This window comes from Microtus oregoni, unplaced genomic scaffold, assembly GCF_018167655.1.
Source record: "Microtus oregoni isolate MIOR12 unplaced genomic scaffold, Mior012 000017F_ref0000208, whole genome shotgun sequence".
Taxonomy (NCBI): Eukaryota; Metazoa; Chordata; class Mammalia; order Rodentia; family Cricetidae; genus Microtus; species Microtus oregoni.
In genome coordinates this window covers 34,463,760-34,487,145 of record NW_024543076.1, presented here as the reverse complement: position 1 = coordinate 34,487,145, position 23,386 = coordinate 34,463,760, and the positions used below count along the sequence as shown (strand labels likewise).

Here is a 23,386-nt window from a genome sequence, read left to right as displayed (position 1 = left end):
TGTAGAAATGGTCCATAAGCCCAAATATATTTTTCATTTTTCCTTGTTAGTGATCACATCATATTATTGAGTATGTGTCACATCACACATCATATGTGCATGCATATATATACATATGTATACATATGAATACACATATATTACAGCTTGAACATGCATTTCATTCCTTAGGGACATAGTAACATAATTTCCCTGAATATAGGTCTTGGAATTGAAGGCAATGACTATGCCATCACTACATATACAGTCATTTAATTTAAATTTAAGGTCAGAAAAATAGAAATCGATGTTTTGCTTGTATCCAAAACTTAACATGCTAGACAAATACTAGACAACTGACCACTAAAATGAGAATAGGGTTATAATAAAATATGTATAATATGTTCAAACTCCAGCATGAGTTCAAAAGCCAATGCATCTCCCAGAGGAATAAAAAGACAAGCTTATTTAAACCAGTACAAGTAGTTTGACGTTACTCCTGGAAAGCACAGATTGTCGGTACAGGCTCCCCCATAACTCGGAGGACATGATGAACAAGGCACGCCTACTTTGTATGGTGCTTCTCCAATCCAGTTACCCCTAGGACGAAAAAGGAAAAGACGACATTAGTGCTGCTCACTCACCCCAGAGTCAGATGACTTTGACACGCATGCTCACACACTCCTGACATGTGAGAAGCATATCTTATAAGGCCCTGAAAATTACATTCTTGTTTAAAAATTTTCCAAAGCACATTTTTATTCCATATTTCTTGCTTTTAAAACGCTTTCTATGTGAATAAATGAAGAGAATCTAAACTGACAGGTAAGTAATAAAGTCCTATTTACAATTTCTAGTGATATTATAAGTCATGGACACCAGGTCCAGTTCATCCACTACATTTGTCTTCTACTCTAGCAGCATTCGAGGGAACAAGGTCAGACCACAGTTCCATTTAATATAAGAGAAGAATAAAAAAATGGTTACAATCCTCATAAGATTTATTTTAAAAGTTAGGAAATTTTAAGATTCTAATCTTTATAAAACCAGGAGCCAACTATTCTCATAAGAGAGTAATGGCTCATAAGCACAAAAGTGATTCTCAAATCTTTTTCCACATAGAAAACCAAACCAGTCAGATTTTAGTTGATGCTCTTTGAACTTTCATGGTTTGAGTACATACAACTACTTGATTGGTCCTTCTTGCTATGATGACACAATGGTTACAGTAATAAAACTAATTCTCTATGCAGAATATCTGAGCAAGGCTATTGCTTCTGTGCTTTTGTTCTTTACGTTGTAATAAAGGATGACAATAACTTATTTTCAGTATCAGACTACTACAAAATGAAGGAAATTAAATGAAGAAGTTTGGCTCTCAATGCTAAAACCAGGGTCCAGCACAACAGATCTCAGCGTGCATTTAACCTAAAGCACACCTGGAGGTGACTGGGAAACACACATGCAGGATACAAAATTAGAAAACCACTCAGCTGCGAATTTTGACCATTTCCAACATACGAAAGTATACACAGTAAAAATTTACTAATTAACTGTTCATATCAAAAACTGAAATGAAAGTTTAGGATTTCCCACTTCCACTTAATGGAGTCTACTGTCTGCCTGGAGGATGGAATTCCTCTCCTCGAGGGTCATTTTAATGACATCATATGCCTATCTAGAAGCACTCCAAGCCTTTCCTCCTATCATGTGACTCATATGTTCTCATCTTCTCTTGAATCTTCCCCACCCTGTAATAAAAATCTTTTCTCTCACTATTTATTTATGCAAAGGTATATGAAAACAGTATACGGAATGAGCCTGTTATATAATTTTACATTTTCTACTTATTTTTTAAATATTTAAACTCTCAAGCATGTGTTTTGAAAACAAAACCTAGAACTGAAAGCTTACTATGTGTAATATTATCATATGTTACAAATTTCCTTTAAAAACATACTTATTATTGAATAGAGGATAATAATGTTCAATAGTAAGTCATTCAATTCATACATCATCCATTCTTTCATTTTTTGTTCAAATTAATTTATTTACATATTATCTGTCCTCTCTTTATTTTCTTTCTTTCTCATTTTTCCACTGAAAGTGTTAGACTATAGAAAACTTCAACTGGAAAAATAATATTCACCCCCCCAGTCAAGATTTTAAGTCTTAATCACCTATGATTTTTATTAAGACCAGAAAATATTAGTGTTTTTATTAAGACTATAATACATTAATTGTATAATACATTTATGTTTTTAAAGACCATCATACATTAATGTTAGTGCTATAATATATTAATGTTAGTGTAATACCTTATATTTGGGGCCTATAAATCAATCAATATTATTAGGAAATTTTATTATTTGGCTGAAATAAGGAGCTAAATGAATTTTTAAAATCTGTCTTTGATGATCTCTTTAAAACCTGGCCAGTTTCTCACAGGGAGGAAGGATAAATGATTAATAAGAGGATAACAAGCATATATGGTTAAAATACAAACAAATGCAAGATTTAGATATCTTTTGAAAGATATTTTCCAGATTCCTCATTGCAATAATTCTGAAGGAAAATCATAAATTTTCTTTTTTTTTTAAAGCAGGATTGGCCCAAGCCCACCACCATATCAATGAGTCTTGTGGTTACTTATGACATGTTTTTCCCCTTCCTCCATGTTTTGGAAGAGCTGGAGAAAGTCTTTGTCTAAGACTCACTTTGGAAGGCACCACAAGTATCATAAATCCCTTCCATATATGACACTTGTTCCAAATGGGAAGAGAACTCTGTAGAAATATGGGAAAAAATTTCTCATCCTCAGAGTTACAGCTATCAAGAAGGCCTTTTATTAAGTGTTAGTGTTTATTGATCTTTTAAAGGAATATTAAAAAATATAACTAGATTTTGTAATCTTCGACAAGTTAGTATTTTATTTATGTAAGCTAAAGAATTATGATACTGAATAAATTTTAATCTAAAAAAATGAGAGAAGTAGGAAAAGATGTTTTCCAATATATTTCTTTCCTGGTGAAATAGGTAAGCCAACATTCTGGTATTGATAATTCAAAATATTGTCCTGGTAACAACTCTCGAGGATGCTTTCTGATACCTTTGATACTGGTGTCAATGACTACGAAACATAGTCTTACACTTAATGTAGCAGAGCAGTGATGGCAAGGAGAACTGGGTGAGTTCAGGTGTCTTAATGTGTAAACCTTACAATTTTAACCCTGTCATTTTTCAGATCTGTGGGGATGATCATACTATGGGAATGTAGCAGAGGTGAAGGTGAAGAAGTTCTGCAGAATATATTTACTTCTATATCAAAAATATGCCCACCTGGCTGCTGATATCTAACATTCAGGCTACAGAAAGTGAAACTCAACTTGGTACTTACTTTGGAGCATAGTTGCAGACCAAGTACACTGCGCGTCGCCACACAGATCCCCAGACATTCATGTTTTGGCAAGTATGAATTGCACATCCTATTCGATTAGAAGTGGCCCAGACCATCTGCAATAGTAAATCAATATCTTCCAAAATTGCTTAAAAATTCAACAGTCATCAAAATAGGAGAAAGCATTTTTTAAGATAAGAATTAAAAAAACAAACAAACAAACAAAGCAGTTGGAATGACCTGTGTATAATGAGTGCACATGGGACCAAAGCATCGCATAGGACACCGAGGGTTGCAATCCTGGGGGTACGGAAAAGCATAATCTTTTACTTCGTCATACCATGGCTTGACCAGCTGGAGAATAGAACGATATCTAGATGTCAAGAGAAAGAGCAAAAAAGAACTAAGTAAGCAGGAAGCTATTTAGTGAACTTGTCTTACACCATAAAAGTGTTATGAAATTGTTCATTATTACAAGCTCATCTCCACTACTGAAAATTACTATCCACTCTCTGATAGAGCTCTTCAATCCTCCTGAAAGAGACAAGCATGAAAATGCCCAAAGAACCTTCAATCATCCAAATATATGCTAGGCCAATTCAAAACAGAAGAACAGAAATTATTCAGGAAGCGTCAAAGTCTTATTTAATGTATGCAAAAATTTCTCTATTAGAATTTTATTAATAATTTAGATTTATTAGACACATGGAAATAGTAAAAAAATACTTTAACTCTAACGAAAGTGTTCATAAGAATGGCGCTATAAAATGTTGGTCATGATATTCTACAGTAGAAGGAAACATTCTGTCAGCAAGAATTTTCTCATTGTTGCGCATACATACATGTCTGTGTGCACACTTATGTAAATGCAGATTTTTCTCTTACCAATTTATTAATTAATTGTTTATATGAAATTATACACAATGATGGGCATATAAACAACCACACATAGATGACTTCTGCAAAATTATGGAGTTTTTGTGTGAATGGTATTGTAGGACAAGACACATCATGCACAATCCTTTCTAGAATTCAGCAGAGATAATGAAAAATACAGATGGAGGTAGCATGTTCCAAAGTAAGAGAGAAAGATGATCTTATTAGGCCTTATGAACTAGTTGTATAGCTTTTTAAAATCAAGTTATTCATAAGCCAAACATCATTTCCTGACTCACAAAAATCAATTGGAAATTGCTCATACTACTTAAAATTGTTAACTTTATCATCGGTAGGGTCTATAAATAATGAAGTATAATCATGTGAATAACTGTTTCCTACCTTCCAGTTCGGACAGATAGATTTTGACCCAAAAATCTCAACAAATAAGAAGGTCCATGGTCCCAAATGCAAGTAGCTGCCCAGGCCTCAGCAGATTTTGCAAGATTTTCATCCCAGACCTGTGGAAGTTAAGTAATCCTTCAGTTTTGCTGAATTTGTTTTAATAAACAAAAAAAAAAAAAGGAAAGAAACAATGTTCCTGTTTTAAGGAGTTCCTTCAATTCAGGGTCCTGTAATTATTATAGCTAAAACAAAGTATTAATTATGAACTAAACATAACTATAATAAAATAACTTAAAAGTTTTATAAAGGGTGCTATGTAGATAACATACATTATATTTTAATTAAGTTAAAAAATAAGAAAGGAAATTAGTGGAGAGTTACTAATATATATATATGTATATATATATATAGTCATATAAAGTAGGTTATTGTTATTTGAAAATGCATGCCAAAATTTGTATGACTCTTTGATTTCATAAATGTTTATATTAGTCACTATGCAGACTGGCATTCCCATCTCAATAACTGCATAGAGAGGTCAAGCAAGCCAGCAATGTAGGTGTGTCAATAATAAATTACCTCTGTAAAGATAGTCAATCAACTTTCTATTAAAGTATGAAGCCACAAATATCAGTACATCTCCACAAAAGTCATCTTCCATAAATTGGTATAGAATGTTAAACTAACAAATTTAATGTAAAACTATTTTACCCTAGTACTTAAATAAACATTACAAAGATATGTTTTTCAGCTTTAATGGGTTTATCAAACATTTGTTTATCCATAAAACTTAGTTAAATATGGATTTCTGAACTATTGACTGTAGTTTATTGAAATATAAAACTATACAATCAATTCACTAAAAGGTGATATCATCCATCAACAGCATCTTTTGAAATATTAATCATAGTTATTTGAAAAATACATTATATATTAACATGTACTGTTCTTCAGTTTTAAAAATACTTTATTACAATCAACTATATCAATCAAATATATGAATCACAGCATGGTACATATAGCACTGATATGAAACACAGTGGTCTTGTGTTTATGCTTATTTATGCTACTGAGATCAATGACTGGGGAGCTCTCATTCATCATCTGTCAGTTAACTCAGTCACAAAACTATAACACTGGAAGTGATGCCATCTTCAGATCCACAGTCTCATGATTTGGATACACATAAGTAGTCCCGGAAGCAGTGCCAAAATGAACTATATGGTACTGGCCAGTGACTGACCAGCACTACTGAGAATATACACTCTACAAAAACAATTCAAAATATTCAACAAATGTCTTTTGTCAGTGTGTGTGTGTGTGTGTGTGTGTGTGTGTGTGTGTGTGTAGTACAGTGCTGGTATATGTATTGTACATGTATTTTCATGTTTATGTAGAGAGTGGACATGCTCATGTAGAGGACAGAAGTTGACACCCATTGTCTTCCTTAGTCACTCTCTACCTTTTGATTTGTTTCTTTGTGTACACAAGGTTTCTCTGGACCTGGAGATGGTCCATTTGGCAAGAGTGAATGGCTAGCAAGTCCCAGAGATCCTCGTGTGCCCACCTTCAGAGCTCTGAAATTTCAAGCCCATGTAAATGCACCTGACCTTTTTATGTGGGTTCTGGGAAATGATATAAGGTTAGTCTCCATGCCTCCAAACCATCAATCTCCCAGGTTATTTTCATCCTCTGAACTTGGAGCTAACAAGTTAGCATTGAGTTGATCATAAATAGGGTAGATAAGCTTTGAATTACATATTTAAAATGGGTTATTCTGTTTATTAATAAATTAAGAGTAGCTTGAGCTAAACAAGTATCTTGAGTATAGATCACATGCAACTGAAACACTTCACCTAAGAAAAGAAAACAGAATTCAAACTGATGTCAACTGAGTATCTGGCAGAGCTATGACTCTGAGAGATAAGAGGAAAATGAAAAGAATGCAGGGTCCTCTTCAAGTTGGGGATTCTTTGAACCTGACCCAGAGATATAAAATTGAGACAAGAAATGGTGTTTCATGGGAGAGAGTTGGGAGAAATTTCTTGTCTTATATAAGTCAGAAGAATTGATGATATTAATACAATACAAATAAAAGGCTGTCTTACCATGTGACCTGTTGGGAAGTATTCAGTGTACTAATAAACAAACATGGGACACAATGGCACCTGTGACTGTGTATTTGTGTCCAGCCAGTACTACTGGCTAATAAAAAACCATGATCGTTGGAATGTAACTCTATATAACTGTAGACTTGTTTGGAGATATTTGTTTTTAATTCCAAACGATGAAGTATGGAAGTGCGCAAAAGGACAAAATATCTTAAATATGTGGAAAGGGTTATCAAATATCAGGCAAAACAATGAAACAAAAAATAAATTATTAAATCTAAAAATAGAGTTTAACCATTTAATTTTCAAGAGGTGGATATTAAATAAATATGTGTTTTCAAAAATATTCTACATTCATGAAAAGAAATCCCTTCCTAAAAAACAATAAATTGAAGCTAAAATTAAGGAAGAAATAAGAATAATAATTTAGAACACCATAATCAACCTTGGAAAAACTATTGTGCATAGTGCAATTGTTTTCAAAGACAACATACTAGAAATAACAATATCCCATTGAAATTTTAGAGATAGATTTATGATTAGGATATGGATAATGATACTATCATAGAAACAAAATGGTAGACAGCATGGAATATTCTAAGACATTTATTTTTGGATATTAATATGGGCATCTCTTACATATTTGGATTGTTTTTTGTCATTTTACCATTTTCCACAGAAAATGTTTTATTTTTTTAATGACCGGGGTGATCTGATCCTTTGTGTTAGATTGGGGAGAAGGTGCTGACTTGCAGAAGCCATAGACAAATTAAGTGATGATAAAATTATTCTTCTGGAGGGCAGTCAAAGGCATCAACAGAGTTCATGGGCATTAACAAATTCATTTCTGTTTTAAAATTGGTGAACTTGCTTTTATTAGAAAGGAATGTTTGTGAAATGCCATTGAAGGAAACTGAGATGAACATATTATTGTCATTGTTAAACTATCTAGAAGCCTAGCAATGAGCCTTGGATCAGCAGGGAAAGACACAGGTGGGATCAGAGGTAAAGATGGGCCCTCAAAGGGCAGATTCAAATTAGTCATTAGATGAATTAAACAATATTTCAAGGATGATACCTTAAAAGATCAGAATGAGGCAGGTAAAAGAAATAAATTGAGCCAGCATGTGGCCTCCTGTAGCCTCAAAAACACCAAGACCTCACAGTGTATATAGAACTCTCTAGGGAAAGATGAAGACAATGGGAAATGTCTTGTGCATATTGCTTTATTTTTTTGAGCAAGATCTCATTATGGACCTTAGTACCATCCTATCAACATCTCCTGTGAGCTGGAATTACAGGTGTGCACTACCACAAGAGGATTTGTGGAGATGACTTAATCAACAGCAAGATGCACTTGTTTAGGGGCTGGGAGCTTGGATATTGCCAGCATTTATGATATGATTTTATTATTCCTATTATGTGAATTTGAATTGTTTCCTTTTCTCTTCATGTCCGTGGATGGTGACAAATAAAGAATGATTGTCAACAGTCTTTAACTCAAACTTCAAGCAAGAAAAATTTCAGGTTATATTATGTCATATAAAGAATTCCTGTTTCTGAAATATGAATGGTAAAAGTTTGCTACTTTTAGTACATGAAACACATTTCCAAGTAAGGATCATTCTGTGTTACAGACATTTCCTGATGATAGTATCCATGTATTTTCAAAAATCAGGAATTAAATGAACATTGGAGTGAATTGTGTGTTAATGTAGAAATTATCCCTGGAAAAAAACTCTTTGTTTTCATCTATTAGTCCCTTCCTTGTCTCTTGACAAAGGTGTGGAGATTTGGTCCACATTCTATAACCTCAACTGAGTCTCAAGTCCTGAACTATGAGCTTTTACTGTTCTTAAAGCACCTCTTAGAGTTTTCTCCAAAGTAATGCGTCTAGAATATTCTTGGGATTTTAGAGAAGGGATATGTAGCTCTACTTAGACCTTTTGAGACAAATTCCTAGATTAGAGACATTGGATGTGCATACATGTAGTACCAACTTTAATGTATTAACTTTATTCACCAGGCTGGCAATTTAAAGCAAGACTTCAGATGGAACATTTCAGAAAAATATCATTCCAAAATCCCAAAATTATAAGGATAAGAAACTAAAAATCATGGCAACCCCTTTTCATCAAGCCTAAATTTAAATGTGTATATGGAATCTGTCAATCATCCAAAGATTGGTAGCATTATCATAAGGCAATTCACCTATATTATTTTCCAAGTATAGAGAGTACAAGAATAATTTTATTTCATGTTTTAAATTATTTATTATACTCTCTGATATCCTCAGGGGAAGTACATATAGGGAAATTTGCTATCCAATGAGCCCAAGAGCAGGAAAGATGAATAGGCAAAAAGCATGCATTATACTGCACTGCACTGCCGTGTGCTGCAGTGCATTGCTGTTTGAAGCCTGTTTGCTGTCTAATAGAGCATTTGGATCAATTGTTAAAAGAAGACATTTATGCTCTCTGAACTCTGAATTTCCATCTCTAAATGAAGAAATTTGTCCTTATCTTTCAAGAGTGTGATGAGAGTAAGTTTGATACAGAGACTAAAGGATATTTATCATATCTAGGACTAGAGTTCACCAACTAATATGAGTTACTATTGTTGGGAATTTAGAAACTGTAGTAAGGCCAAGAGGTTGGGGAGACACCTGAAATGGAAATTAGTTTGTGAATGTCTTTCATGAATTTATCAACCATTAATCTCTACTAACCAGCAGTCCAATGGAAAAAAAAACAAAAAAGGCCTGAAGCCACTGAAAAATTAATAATGTAACTGTGTAGAAAGAAGGCACTTGCTCATAAGAACAGTAACATTGGGCAGATAACATTAGAGACTATTTTGGAAGTTGTAAAAGCATTGTTCAACATCTGCTTTTTACTGTAAAGTTTGAAGGTATTGTTGATCATTCAGCAATGACCCTACTCTTCAGGGTCAGGGGGTGGGGTGTTATACACCACTTGTCATATAACAGTGAAGTTTAGACTGCCACGGGGTTTTTATGAATGGTCCATTTCTTCCATTGATTAAATGTCACAATATATTAAAAATGGATTTGTTGATTGTGAGGCTACCCTGGCATACCCATGCAAATCCCAGATCATTCACTGCCTCAGAGAAACCTGTCTGGCTACCTGCTGCCCACTAAAAAATGGTTTCCAAAGAATACAAAGAGACAGATTTGGGAAAGTGTTCATGTTTTACTAAATCATGAAACATGAATTAGTGGGGAAATATTAAATAATATTGTAAACATCTTTATAGAATAGCATTAAAAATAACATCCTTAAATAAAATCTTTGTTTGGATTGATTGCTGTGAATTTAAAAAATTTCCTGAAAAGTTAATTCCAAAATCAACATAATTGAATATTCCACCTAGTTTTGTCTAAATGTTTGTCATCTGCTTTGAGCACTATGGATAACAGCACAGGAGCACTAAACCACTGTTTAGGATGCATTTGTGCCAAGCTTTTTCTTAAATGGCTTAAGACATCCGTTTTTATCTTCCCATGTCCCTCCTCCAATATAATCCTTCAAAAGTTCCCAGAGACAATCAAATCCCTCAAGTTTATAATCATGGCATGTCCTTGGGTTCTTGTGGTACAGTTTTCGGATATACTAAACTCGCAATACCAGAAAGTCTGCCTAGCAGATTTCTATATTATTTTTAGAAGCCCTTTGATTGTTTTCCCAAAAAATTCTTGTCCCAAGTGAGCTGAAGCAGCTTGGCACCAACTAGGTTCTTAAAACAGATTTGGATTAGGGTGACATTTTCTTGTAAACATTCTTAAGTAGATTCCTATAGACAGACTCCAGTCCAGTTTCCATGACACTCCCCTACCTGCCTCACAGAGAATGCTCTGTTCCTCCGCTCAAAGTGCATCCCCATCCCACATTTTCTTGGTGGAAGAATGCACCTATGAATCTTCTCACATCTTATCTGCTTTTCAACTTTCAAAGCCATGCTCACCAGATGACAATCCCCTGTCACTCCTTGGCACCCTAAAATGTGTTGTCTCTTGTGTTCTCTGACTCAGAGTAACACAGTTGTCCCCCCTCAAAGACAGAGACGGGTCTTGACTGCTCCATCCTGTAAATATCTCTCTGCAACTTCATATGAATCACCCTTTATGACCTGATTTCCAAATATTTCACAGCCCCAGCTTACCCTGTTGCCTCAAACATACTTCAGGTTTCAATTATCTCTCACCAACCCTGTCATGACAGACTCTGTCTGGGCGTCCTGTCTCCACCACTGCCCTTTTCCATTCCTTCTTTACCCCACAGCCAGAATGACCTTTCTAAAATTCAAATACAATCATGCAATTTCCCAGATAAAACCTTTAATACTTCCCCTGATCTTTTTTTTTTTACCCACTCCCTCCCTTCCTCCCACTCCTTTCACCTCCTCCCCCATGCCCATCCACTCCTAAGGGAGGGTGTAAGACTTCCTATGGTAAGGTTAACACATTGCTTTGAGGCAGGACCAAGGCCCTCCCCACTATATCTAAGCCCTCCAAAGAGAATGGGTTCCTAAAAGCTAATACAAGCAGTAGGGACAAATTCTGGTCTCACTGCCCATGGTCCCACAGTCTGACACAGACATACAGATGTCACCCCCATTTAGATGGCTTTGTTTGGTCCTATGCTAGTTCTCCTACTGTCCCATCAGAATTGGTGAGCTCCCATTAGCTCAGGTAAGCTGTTTCACTGGGTATTCCCATCATGGTCTTGACCCCTTTGCTCATATTATCACTCCTCTCACTTTTCAACTAGACTTTAGGAGCACATCCCAGTGTTCTGCTATGGATTTCTGCATCTGCTTCCATCAGTTGCTGGATGAAGGTTCTATGATGGCATTTAAGATAGTCATCAAGTCATCAGTTTGACTACAGGGCAAGGCCAGTTCAGGCACCCTCTCCACAATTGCTTAGTGTCTTAGCTGGGGTCATCCTTGTAGTTGTAAGTATAACTAACAGAATACAAAAGATGGAAGAGCGAATCTCAGGTGACAGAAGGAGTAGATTCATTGGTCATAGAAAATTTAAAGCCTTTGCTCCTATAACAAAGTCAATCAAGTTTTTTAGTGTCTCCCATTTCAATATTGTAATACTAAATTCTTTTAAACATTAAATCTGAGTCATATAATTATACCACCCTCTATCTTATAGAACACTCCAGTGACCACAAGGTCCCCCTCTCCTTATTTTTTATTTATTTATTTTGGTATAATAGATTTTAGTCTAATATTTAGCCACATCACTTTTGGAAGCTGGCACTACTCTGCCACCTCAGTCCATGCATGGGATAGATCTCCTGTACTCTGAAAGTGGTCATTAGTTCCCCTGCTTTGACATGTTGCACACTGCCTTGCCCACTTCCTTGATAGACATACTGCTTCTGTCTGTGCCTCATTGCTCCCCACTCCAGGAGACTGCCTAAAGTGGAAGAAGAGACTGTTTCTGCCACCCCCATAGTCATATACTCTAACCAGGAAAGCCACACATTTCTTAACTGTGGATTGTGGGACAAGATGGGACACTACATCCTATAAAGCACTCAGGAGAAACACACAAACTTACTCTTTTACTTTCTAGTTTGTGGACAAAAATCACTTGCACTGAGATTGCAGCGCTCAGTGCTGGGAATCCCAGCCACCCATTAGGTTGCCCCTTTGGTACTCACAGGTCCTCTTTCTGCCTACTAATGACAGGGTTCAGAATCATGCAATTTTAATATCTTTATCATGTCCACTTTTTACAATCTCTAAGGAGAAAATGCTTTTGCCTTCAGGTGTGGAAAAGAGAAATAAAAGGACATAAACTCCAAGGTAGGACCACCTTCTTTGGTGTTCAAGGAACCTGCAGCAGACTGTGTCTGGGAAGAAAGCACCTACAAAATGTGTCTGATCTCTGCTAAAAGACCAGACACCTTAGTCCCTATCCAGGAGAGCAAAAATACTGAGCCCTGAATGTGCTGGCAAGTGCCGTCCTGTCCATCAACATGCTTAGCCCACTGCTTCCTGTCAGTGGTTCTTACAGGTTTTCTAGAAGCCATAAGAGCACTCATTGAAAAGCATTAGATGAGACACAGCAAAGTTCATGTTTTCCCAATAAAATCAATTAAGTTATACTTTCCAAACAAGAAGAAATGTGCTGCCTGGCCTATAGCATTGCTTCATTAACAAAAAAGGGCAAGGATAGACATCAAAACTGTTTTGGAGAAAGGATCATATTGTGTATTTCAGCCTAGGCTAGTACTCCCTGCCTAGCCCTAGTTAGCCTTGAACTCAGCAATTTTCCTGCCTCAGATCTGACACCATAACGTTTAGTCAACTTCAGAAGAAAGGAAACAATAGTGGTTTGAATTATCCACATTCTCTTCCACATAAAGCCTAGATAAATTAAATTAGCATTTTTCTTTATTCCCAAGTCACAGATTATCATTCTAGGCCAACAATGTGTTGGCCTTTACCGAGGTTGGATTAATTGCCTCATTCATTCACTGAATCATGCTGTTACTTTACTACCTACTACTATTTGGTAATAGATATGTTTCCTTTCCCCAGAAGAACATAAGAAACCTTTTGTATTTAGCTCAGCAACTCAGATTTACCGGCAGCAAACAAACATAAGTCATATGATAACAGAAGTGATTTGAGCTTCCTGAGATATCATTGCTATTTTCTTTCCCAGCCCATTTCTAACATAGCTATCATGTTGTCCGTAACCTGTTTCTCTGAATATCCCTACCATGTGTGCTGCAGTTCAATTACGTCCTTCTTCTCACTGTGTATAGAGTAACCGCGCTGTTCTTTACCCTTACCTAAAAACCAACTACTGCTACTCAGCAGTTATCACCTCCTATGTATGCCGTGACTTCCTCATATGGAAGAAGCCTTCTTTCTAAGATGCCTTTCTGCCCTTGATCTCAAATGGCACACTCTTCCTGATCCTTTTGCATCAGGCCTTTGTTGCACCTCCTAGGCATCCTGACTGGCTGCTACCTGCTCATGGCTTGGGTCACCCCTGGCTTTGCTCTCTGCCACAGCCATCACACATCTTGAAGAGCATCAGTGTCACGTTCTCCTCTTCCACAAAGATCTTCACCATTTTCCAGCTGGAGGTTTTCAGTTCCACCCCCAACTCTTTTGCCGTGTTTGTTTCATGTTTATTACAGCAATCTCCTGCAGCGGAGCATTATGCTTGGTGGTTTTACTCCCTATTTGCTTTGTTTTTACTGTGCTGCTTATACTTTAAAGACAAAGATTTTTATCTTTGGATCCCTTCCTTTCATGGAGAGGTTTCGGTTGTTTTTCTAAATTAATGTACTCAATTGCTCTGAATCAGAACATCCTGCAAACTGAACTCTGTATGAGTTTTGCAAATTCATTCTTTGGGGGATAATTTTTATTCTAAGAAACTAATGTGGCTTGTGGTTTAGAGTCATGGTTTAAGCTGCCCTTATGAAAAATGAAAAGAAGCTGGTGTCCAAAGCTCCCTGGAAATTAGTCAAGCAGCTAATTGAAGAAAGGGAGCTAAGAGTGCAAAGGTTTCACGTGCACATCTTACGTTCTATCTGCATTGCTGCTTATGAAAAAAGACTCTGTTTTAGAAAACTAAGTATTACACATAAGGTGTGTTTTGTTAAAGTCACAGGAACTATATAAACATGGTTTATAACCATTTTGTGAAAGTAAACCTTGATGCTCAAATTTCTTTTGTATCATTTTATTGTACACAGTCTAAGACAATTACTTAAAGAATCTGATTTTAAGAGGTTTAAAGGATTTAAAAATATTTGTTTTATTTCAAGTGCATAGTGAAATATCATGATAGGAAAATGCTAAAAGAATAATGGTATCAAAATTGGTGTTGTTTATAAACATATTAACAATTAGGGTTTCGTCTAAATGTAATAAATAATAGGGGCTCACTGTCTTTACACAAAGAGTTTCAAATCTCAATAGAGAAATGAAGGAGAACAATCATTAACTTCGCACCCTGTAGCCCTAAGGTTAGAGAGTTAGCAGTAAGTGCCCACATGACTGTTTGTCAAGCTTGGTTGTGATATGAACATAATGCAGACATGGAGACAACAGAGAGCATAGCACCTCAGTGGAACGATGAGGTGCACATAGCTGTGGATATGAAAATGTCCTTGAAGGAACTGTATTCTAATACAAAATTCTTGAAAAGGGGGGAGGATGAATTAGTTAAGGAGGATGGATTAGTTAAGACCACCTCGGATAGAGAAAAACTGGACAAATGGCTCAGCACATTGTAGAATAAAGGAACTCCAAGGCAGTCTAGCACAGTTAGAGAGCACTGAGCCAAAGCCATTTTTTTTCCTGCAGCAGATACTGGAGAGGATGATTTGAGCCTGCAGCGGGTGACTCAGAGAGCAAATATTTGTTAGGTAGTGTAATAACATACCTTGAGTTTCTGAGGTGTATGCTACAGGTTAGGAACTGATCTAACTTCCCAACTGATGCCAATTCAAATCAGTGTTGTCAGTTCCCACTAAGATCCAGATTTCCACCTAGCTTAAACACTGAGTCATTCGGAGTACCTACTCTAACCTCCAAGCTACCTATTAATATATGCCTACCAATGAATTTCACCACAAGGCACCCAACCGAAGCAATTCTATTGATGGATTGAAACATAGGATCATAAAAGTGAGAAAGTGAGGCTATTTCTAAACTTCTCGGTGTTCTCTGCCTCTAGTCCTTTGCCCTGCTCTTTCCTCTGTGACTTCCCTCATCTGTGAATAGGAATTCTCTTCCACCTGTCCCAAGACCATACTCTCCAACAATCCCAGTGAGCACCTCATCCTGGACATGAGCTTTATCTTCATGACCTCATTACTTTCTAGCCTGCTCTTGATGATTCGCTTATCTGGTTTGTTATTTTATTACCATCCAGAGGCCAAGGAGATTTGTTGTTTTTGTTCAAGAATGTGTGCTAGTGGCTTAGAATGGTGCCAACATAAGATAGATGCTATGTAAGCACTGAATATGTAGGCTTCAAACCACAGATTTTCACGCGGTTCTTGTTTTGCTTTATAGTGCATAGTGTTTTGGCTATGATTTTTCATTGCATTCATTGAGCTAAAGAAGATTTGTGAATATATACTATATAATTATCCATTGTGTTGGGTTATCACAAAATAAATCAGATGTAAAGATTCTGATACCTGAGAAGAAAGCAATGAGAGAATGATGAACAAAACAAGAATAATTTACAATCTTTTCTGGAACTTTTCTGATAACATATTCTGACATTCTCAGAGTTATCCTTCAATGGACGTACACTGTAGTTTATGAATGAAGAGATCCTATCCCCATCCCAGTGTCAGACTGGACAGCATCATTCTTTGGTCACACCATCTGGGTTTAGTCATTAACATTTCTGGGTCTACATGATTTCACTTGGAAAACTGTGATCACAATCCCAACTTCAGATGGCAAATGTGGGTTATCAAATGAGGTCACCAGTGGAAACAGCATGGGCTCTGGCATGAAGAGACAATTAAATAAATACATAGGGAGTGATGTAATCCTTGATAAGAAGATTTTTTTATTCTACCAAGTTCTGTGTTCTGCCCATGCTACTCCTGGTGACCTCTTTGACCTCAATATTATTAGCATAGTGAGTTACATTATCCCATTTTTTATTGATTGTTTATTTTGTACACTGTTATTCCCATTAAGGAAAAGGACTGATAGGCAAAGTGGGTCTTAGAGCCACTGAGGAACTTGTGTGAGTCCATAGTGACTGACTTAGCTATGATCTAAACCAAGAGGAGCTTACTACCAAACCTGGCTCAGCAGTCATGGTCTTCATTCAAGGTTTTGCATCAATATGATCATAGTCAGAAAGCACTCCCTGACCTTGTAGACTAGGTGCTGTTCCTTTCTGAGCTCACACAGACCTCAGTTTTACTTCTTTCACAATCTCTAGTAGCTTTTGAAACATATTTGCTGCTCTGTCTAAGTGCAGCCCTCCTGCGTGTGGGCAGCTGTTTCTGCTTTTAGAACTTGAATAAGTTCTCACTGAGTCCCTTTCACAGAAAGTTCAAAGAAACCCATTAAAGTTTAAAGAACAACTCTGTATCTGTGAGTTCTGATCTTATTTCGCTGCCCTCAACTCATACAGTCCTTACAACAATCCCTTATGGAAGATGCTGACTGCATTTTTATCTTAGAAAAGATGAGAGCAGAACACACTAAGTAAAGCGCTTATGCCACCTAAAAGGACAGGACTAGACCCTGAACATTTAGACTCCAGCATCCAAAATCTCAATCATACCCAAGATAATACCCAAGACTGATTATATCCTTTGTTAATTTAACAAATTCTAGTAAAGGTCATTTTAAGACTCTAAATTAGACTACTTTCATGAACTATGAATCCCCTAGATTTATTCACTATGTCTATGTTTTTTGTGACATCTATCAGTTGGTCAGGTACAAACAACCTATTGAGAAAAAGCAAATGGTTCTAGAAGCTGACACCTATTGGTGGCCTTCATTGCAATAAACAAACTCCACACTGTGATCTCATGAAGTGAAACCCTTTAAATCATAACTTTGCATGACTTCAAAAGCAAAAATAAAGCTTAGCCAGACTCTTTCCTTTTAATACCAGCTTAATATTTTTGCTCTCTAAGTGAAATGATTTAAACATAGTCTATTTTTAAGAGCAAGCAAAGAATGTGTTCATGGCAACTTGGAACTGTGTGCAAGTAAGTGTACTGGCTTCCCTCTTATCTGAAGGACTAAGTCTTAAATCACAGGGAAGCAAGAAAAGAGCCAACGTGTTCTCTTAGAATACAAATAGACTAGTGTGGGTGAAAGCTTTGTCCAAGAACTGGGAGAGTCACCTCGCCAGGAATAAATCAAACACATGAAACCTTCAATTTCAAGCAAGATTCTCAAGAAATGTTTGAACTGATAAATATGACTTTTAGATTCAGAAAACACAGAAAAAGAGCCCCATGAAACCTGCTTGGAAAGATGACTTTGCAAATGTGGGCAGTCAGCATACCCCATTTTTTTCTCCTTATAGAAAACGTGGCTTGACAGGATTATGAAACTCACAGAAGAAAAGTCTATGTACATCCCCTCCCCTGTCTCTCTTGCATACATTAACTCATGAAAGAACACAATATAACACTTGGGAGATATGCTGAAACCTTTCCCAAGATCAAGCACGTACCCTGTACCTCTTGACATAGAGGCACTGTAGTCCATTTCAATCCTACTACCCTAGAAATTACAATTCCTCAGTCAGAATTCAAGAAAGAAGGATTCCTCTTACCATATATTCCATGTTTGCTGCTGGTGGGAACACTTTGCCTCGAACTTGATTATGGTAATCAAGAATGGCGATCATGTCATTCTGCGAGATGTAGCGCTTCCGCCTGGCTTTAGGGATACCCGCAGACTGTAGTGGCGCGCTCAGGGCTGCTTCAATATCAGTGAAATTATTGGTTGGTGGGGATGAGTCAGTGGAATTGAGTAAGATGACGGTGCTTGCTTCACAGAAGAGGGACAAAAGGATCGCAAGGCTGACTGCAGAAACTGCTATCATTTTGAGGGGTGGAAAAGAGTTCCCCAGGTTTGTTTTGCTTTAAAGCAAAAAAGTATAGAGTTAGGGTCTTTAGAAAAGCAAGCAAGCAAACAAACAAACAAGAAAGAAAACAAGAAAAAAGAGCCATAGTTTAATGGATTTACAATGTCATCACTTGGGAGCATAGCTTGGGTTGATACTCTCCCAAAATCTAAACAAATGTCTCTTGAAAAGAAAACTACGGTAATTTCTACACTATGTAGAAATGTGCTATGAATCAAAGCCCCTAAGAGAAGCTTTCCGAAGCTAGGGGGAAAAAAAAAACTAAACCACGTGACCACTTATCCTGAAATGAATGGAAACCTTTTGCCCCTTTGCTCCAAATGCCTGAACTGAAAGCTATATTACTGCATGCCTGTTTCTAGTCAGGAATCTTTAGCAATGCAAGCTGACCTTGAGACAGACAAGGAAAAATACAGGTAGCCACACACACAAAAAAAATGTGCTGATAATATGTCCCAGGCATTCTATACACTGAATGACAGAACACACAAAATCGCCCTAAGGAAAAAAAAAGTGAGTTTCTTTACAATAATGCATGCAATAGAATCTAGTCGAGCCAAATAGCTTACCTCTGCACAATGCGAAAATGAATACACTGTTCCTCCAACAATGTAAGGTTCTTTGTTAAGTTGTAGCATGAACTTGTGTAAAAGGAGTGTGTCTTATTACAAGCTCTCAGAGAGCAAAAGCCTGCAAGGTTTGAATGCTGCTGGCTACAGAAGCAGCTAACAGCTTTTATATGTCAGTTCGCAAAGTCCAGAAAGGGCAGGCTCTCCTAGGGTCTCTCAGCCAAAATCTAAGGGGAGGGGTTTGGGACAGAGGGAGAGAAAAAAAAACAGTGATTGGGTGGCAACTTTTTTATGTGGGTGGTGAGGAAATTGAGTCACACCCACAGCTTACAAAGCACAAACTATAAGACACCCCTCCCCCTTTTTCTCTGAGCGTCTACCTTTTCTGTGAGTGGTTAATTTTTCTTTCTTACTATTCTCTCGCTCCTGGCTCCCATACCAAAAAGAAAAGGAAAGAAAGAACCGGGAGGAGGGGGGAACTAAAGGACCGAGAGTTCTTGAAAACACAGATGGCTGAGTAACAAGCAATACATTTTTATTTTATTTTTTTTTTTTTTAGTGGCAGCAAATGACATAGCAGCTGAAAAAAGCAGGAAGATATTAAATCAAGAGATCAGCTCGCACAGTTAATCTGGGTGGCCACAAAAATTATTCAGGAGGATGCCAGGCAAGTCAGTAGTAGCCAAACTATAGTATATGATGTTAGGATAATAGATGCCCCAGTGGCTGTGCTCTCTGTCTCCATGTGGTTTTATTCCTATAATTTATATGTTCATGCTCCTCTCATTCCATCTTCCCTCAGTTTTTTTCTTTCTCCAAAACAGGGCAGGCAGAAAATTACCTGCCTTCTACCTGCCGTTTGTAAAATGGGAATTGGCACTCACGGAAACTGACAGCAGCCAAGATAACATCTGTTTCAGGTTTAGTAGCATATAGTTAAAACCTTAGACAAAGAACAGCTGAGCTTCTCCAGCAGAATATTAGTGCATTGGAAGACCAAGAAGAACCTAACAGCAGCAGCAGCAGCAATCAAAGACTTGCTAAGATGGCACTAGAACAAAATCCGTGTCAGGCAGAGACAAGAATGTAAATACTACTATAATCTGTAATAAAATAAAGTTATGGCTCATTTTCTCATTAACAAAATATGGACCATTTACATTCAGTCAGAATGATATTCTGAGAAACATAAGCTGTACAGCCTGCTTATGGGACCGTCCTCTGCATGTTTCTGCAGGACAAGCACCATGTGAATTGACAGCCATCAAACCAATGAGCATGTGGCAGACTGGACTGGGAGCCAAGTTTCCTAGGGTTTGTTCCCAACCAGATCACCCACAGTCTGTGTGGCCAATGGTTGCCTTTAACTCTTTGTGGGTGAATTTGAATTTTCAAATGACAGGGATAACATGTGCACTCTTTGGTGAGGCAGACTTAAGTGGTTTTCTAATGCGGGCAGTTCATGATCTGTATCAGATCGGTGATTCAGCCCGAGTGAATTGTGATGAGATAGCGAGGGTAAGTATCAGAGTTCAGGTTTTGATGCGGATTGGACTCCTAACTAAAATGAAGTCAGTTTAGGAGAACTCAAGTTGTAATATTCAAAAGTTAAAACAATGAATTCATAAGCACAGTGAAGTTGAAAAATCCACAGACTATCAAGTATGGAAGGTGACAGGTAGCAACAAAAAGTAGAAAAGCAACTAGAGATCATGCTCAGAGCTTCAGGACTTTAGCAGGAGCTGTCCAGTGAGGCTCACCACCCATCTGAAAGTCCTGAGATTTCTGAATCTCTGTCCCCAGCCTTTTTGAGAAACTAAAGTCAGCATAGGATCCTCTAGGTTTTCTACATATCTGTGCTTAGATGCCCAGCATATAGAAAGGTAATGGGATTTCAGTGCCTGCACAACAAACATGAGCCTTTCTTTCTCCAAAGTACCTTTCTTAAGAGTCTCATTTTAAAACAAACAAACAAACAAAAACACAACACCAAAAAAAAAAAAAACACACCATTGTACTCAAGATCACCTTCTTTGCCATGTGTTCAAAGAGGTATTGTCCCCTGTCAGAGTTTGGCTTGGGAAAGTTCCAGAGAGGTGAAAATATGAACCCTGTGAAATGTGTCCAAACCATAAATGGATTTCCTCTAAGAACTGGAGGGTGGAGGAAAAGGAAAGAAAGAGATTTTTTTTTTTTTTATTGAACCTAAGTAGGAGATCACCGTTTAGAGCCCAATTACACAAAGGCAAAGCTGATAGTTGCTTCATCCTGAGACCCTGAGGCATGTCAGTGATTTCAGATGTCTTTCAACACACATGGATTGTGCTGTGGAATCTTTGACTATTAAGAAAACCCACAAGTCTACGGAACTGTAAGAGAAAAGACCTGTGGGAGGAGAGCCGAGAATTCCGCTCTCAAGCAGACATTTTGCCAGAAGTATTTGAAATACTTTGGAAGTGATTTTAATTTTAAAATACTTGCAAAATGAAGAGGCGTGCATCCAAGTTGTCAGTAAGAGAACTATTAATGAACAACTAACAATGAGGCGGTTCTTTGCAGAGTTCTTCTTGAAAAGGACCAGTGATGTGTTTTGAAACCTTTGGGAAATTCTTTGCCAACAGGGACAGAAATGGAATGCAGTCATATACTGAAAAGCAATACGTAGACAATCAGAAACACCTTGAAACCTGGGAGGAAATACTTGGGATTCCAAAATCAAAATCAAATTCATTATTGGTGGCCTTGAGTGGCACACCTGCTTGGTCAAACTTGTATGCAAGTGTGTGTACACAGTGTATAGCTTTATCTACTACTTTCCTTCCCTCTTCCTCTTCGAAATCTGTTCTATGAACTAGAGACATTGACCTTACCCAGGGAACATATTAGAAATGTGAAATTGAAGGCATCATCCAAAGCCTTCAAATAAGAACCTTATATTTTCCAGGTTTCTCATATTATGGACATGCATATTAAAATGTGAGAAGTACTAGCTAGATTCCTTTGCTAACAGGAGTGCAAAAGACACAAGCGTATCCACTGAGCAAACAATGGCAAAAGTCCGTTTATCTGCTCACAAAGAGATTATCAAAGACATTTCAAATATACACATATTCTTTAAAGAGGAGAAACAAGTCAACCACTGTTATCTATGAAAAAGCTGATGAATCAGGAAGTGTCTGCCTATAGCTAATACCAAGAAATCAGTAGTGATCAGAGTCCATGTAATTGCTATATAAGCCACATTCACTCACACATCCATTTATAACTTGCCTATAAAAATTACCCTCAGTATCTTTATCTCATATTGGTACATTCACTTTATAGTTTATATTTCCCACTTTGGTTGTCTTCATCCCACCCTTTCTTCTGTGATGGTTAATTTGGGTCCACAAATTGCCTGGATTAATAAATAGCTAGCAAAAATGTATGTTTTGATTCTCAATCAATAAATTATTTATTTTCAGTGTTTTAGTAGACACTAATCTCATCTTCTTGCAAAGGGAGAAGCCCAACTGCTCTAAATATAATTAAAAGTAATGAGTCTTTGTGATATTCTATAATGGTGTTTTCATGTGACATTAGTATGTGTGCTGGTGGCTGAGTAGGAAATTTCCTCCTTCAGTGTGAGAACTCAGACATTATTCCTCTGTGACATGGGTTGTCAGAACTACTGTTTCTCCAGCCTTTGCGCTCTGTTACTCACCCCTCATTCACTTTCTCATACTCCATGGCCTGGAGCTGTCAGCTGTGGACTGCAGATTACATCACCTGCTTCATTGTTTTTCCGGATTTCAGACCTAAATACAGCCATGTGATTTATCATGGCTCTCTATAGACAGATGATTCTATTTCATCTGGTCCTGCAGCTATTCAATCCCAAAGAAACACACAGAGGCTTATGTTAATTATAAACTGTTTGGTCTATTAGCTAAGGCTTATTACTAACTAGCTCTCATAACTTAAATTAGCTCATAATTCTTGTCTATGTTTATCCACATGACTAGGTACCTTTTCTCAGGTCAGCATTCTCATCTTAGTTCCTGTGCATCTGACTGGTAACTGACTTTCTGCCTTTCCTCTTCCGAGAATTCTCTTAGTCTGGTTGTCCTGCTTTATCCTTCCTGCCTTGCTATTGACCAATCAGCATTTTATTAAACTAATATGAGTGACAAATCTTTCAGTGTATGGGAACATTATCCCACAGCAGTTCTCCAGCTTGCAGACAAACTATCAGGAGACTTATTTAAAAAAAAATATTTATTTATTTATGTATACAACATCCTGTCCCCATGTATGCATACCAGAAGAGGGCGCCAGGTCTTTTTACAGATGGTTGTAAGCCACCATGTGGTTGCTGGGAATTGAACTCAGGACCTCTGGAAGAGCAACCAGT

The 23,386-nt window shown here is 37.2% G+C and overlaps 1 protein-coding gene across 1 annotated transcript; it reads right to left on the bottom strand.

Annotated features, from left to right (window-relative positions):
* Nucleotides 1-443: 443 nt before the first annotated feature.
* Nucleotides 444-18,393, bottom strand: Pi15 (peptidase inhibitor 15). The gene is made up of 5 exons (XM_041667865.1): nt 18,110-18,393; nt 4,655-4,773; nt 3,617-3,749; nt 3,377-3,492; nt 444-579 (listed from the first exon to the last, which is right to left on the bottom strand). Exons 1-5 carry the CDS (start codon nt 18,380-18,382, stop codon nt 444-446), a joined length of 777 nt encoding a protein of 258 aa, XP_041523799.1. The 5' UTR covers nt 18,383-18,393.
* Between the last annotated feature and the right edge of the window lie 4,993 nt (nt 18,394-23,386).

Bases quoted from the DNA above. Each gene is read 5' to 3' on its own strand.
- Pi15 (XM_041667865.1), bottom strand. From the start codon at position 18,382: ATGATAGCAGTTTCTGCAGTCAGCCTTGCGATCCTTTTGTCCCTCTTC. The intron at 4,774-18,109 runs GTAAGAGGAATC...TAACTTCCACAG, and splicing joins CAGCAAACATGGAATATATG to GTCTGGGATGAAAATCTTGC. The intron at 3,750-4,654 runs GTAGGAAACAGT...CTTGACATCTAG, and splicing joins CTATCTGTCCGAACTGGAAG to ATATCGTTCTATTCTCCAGC.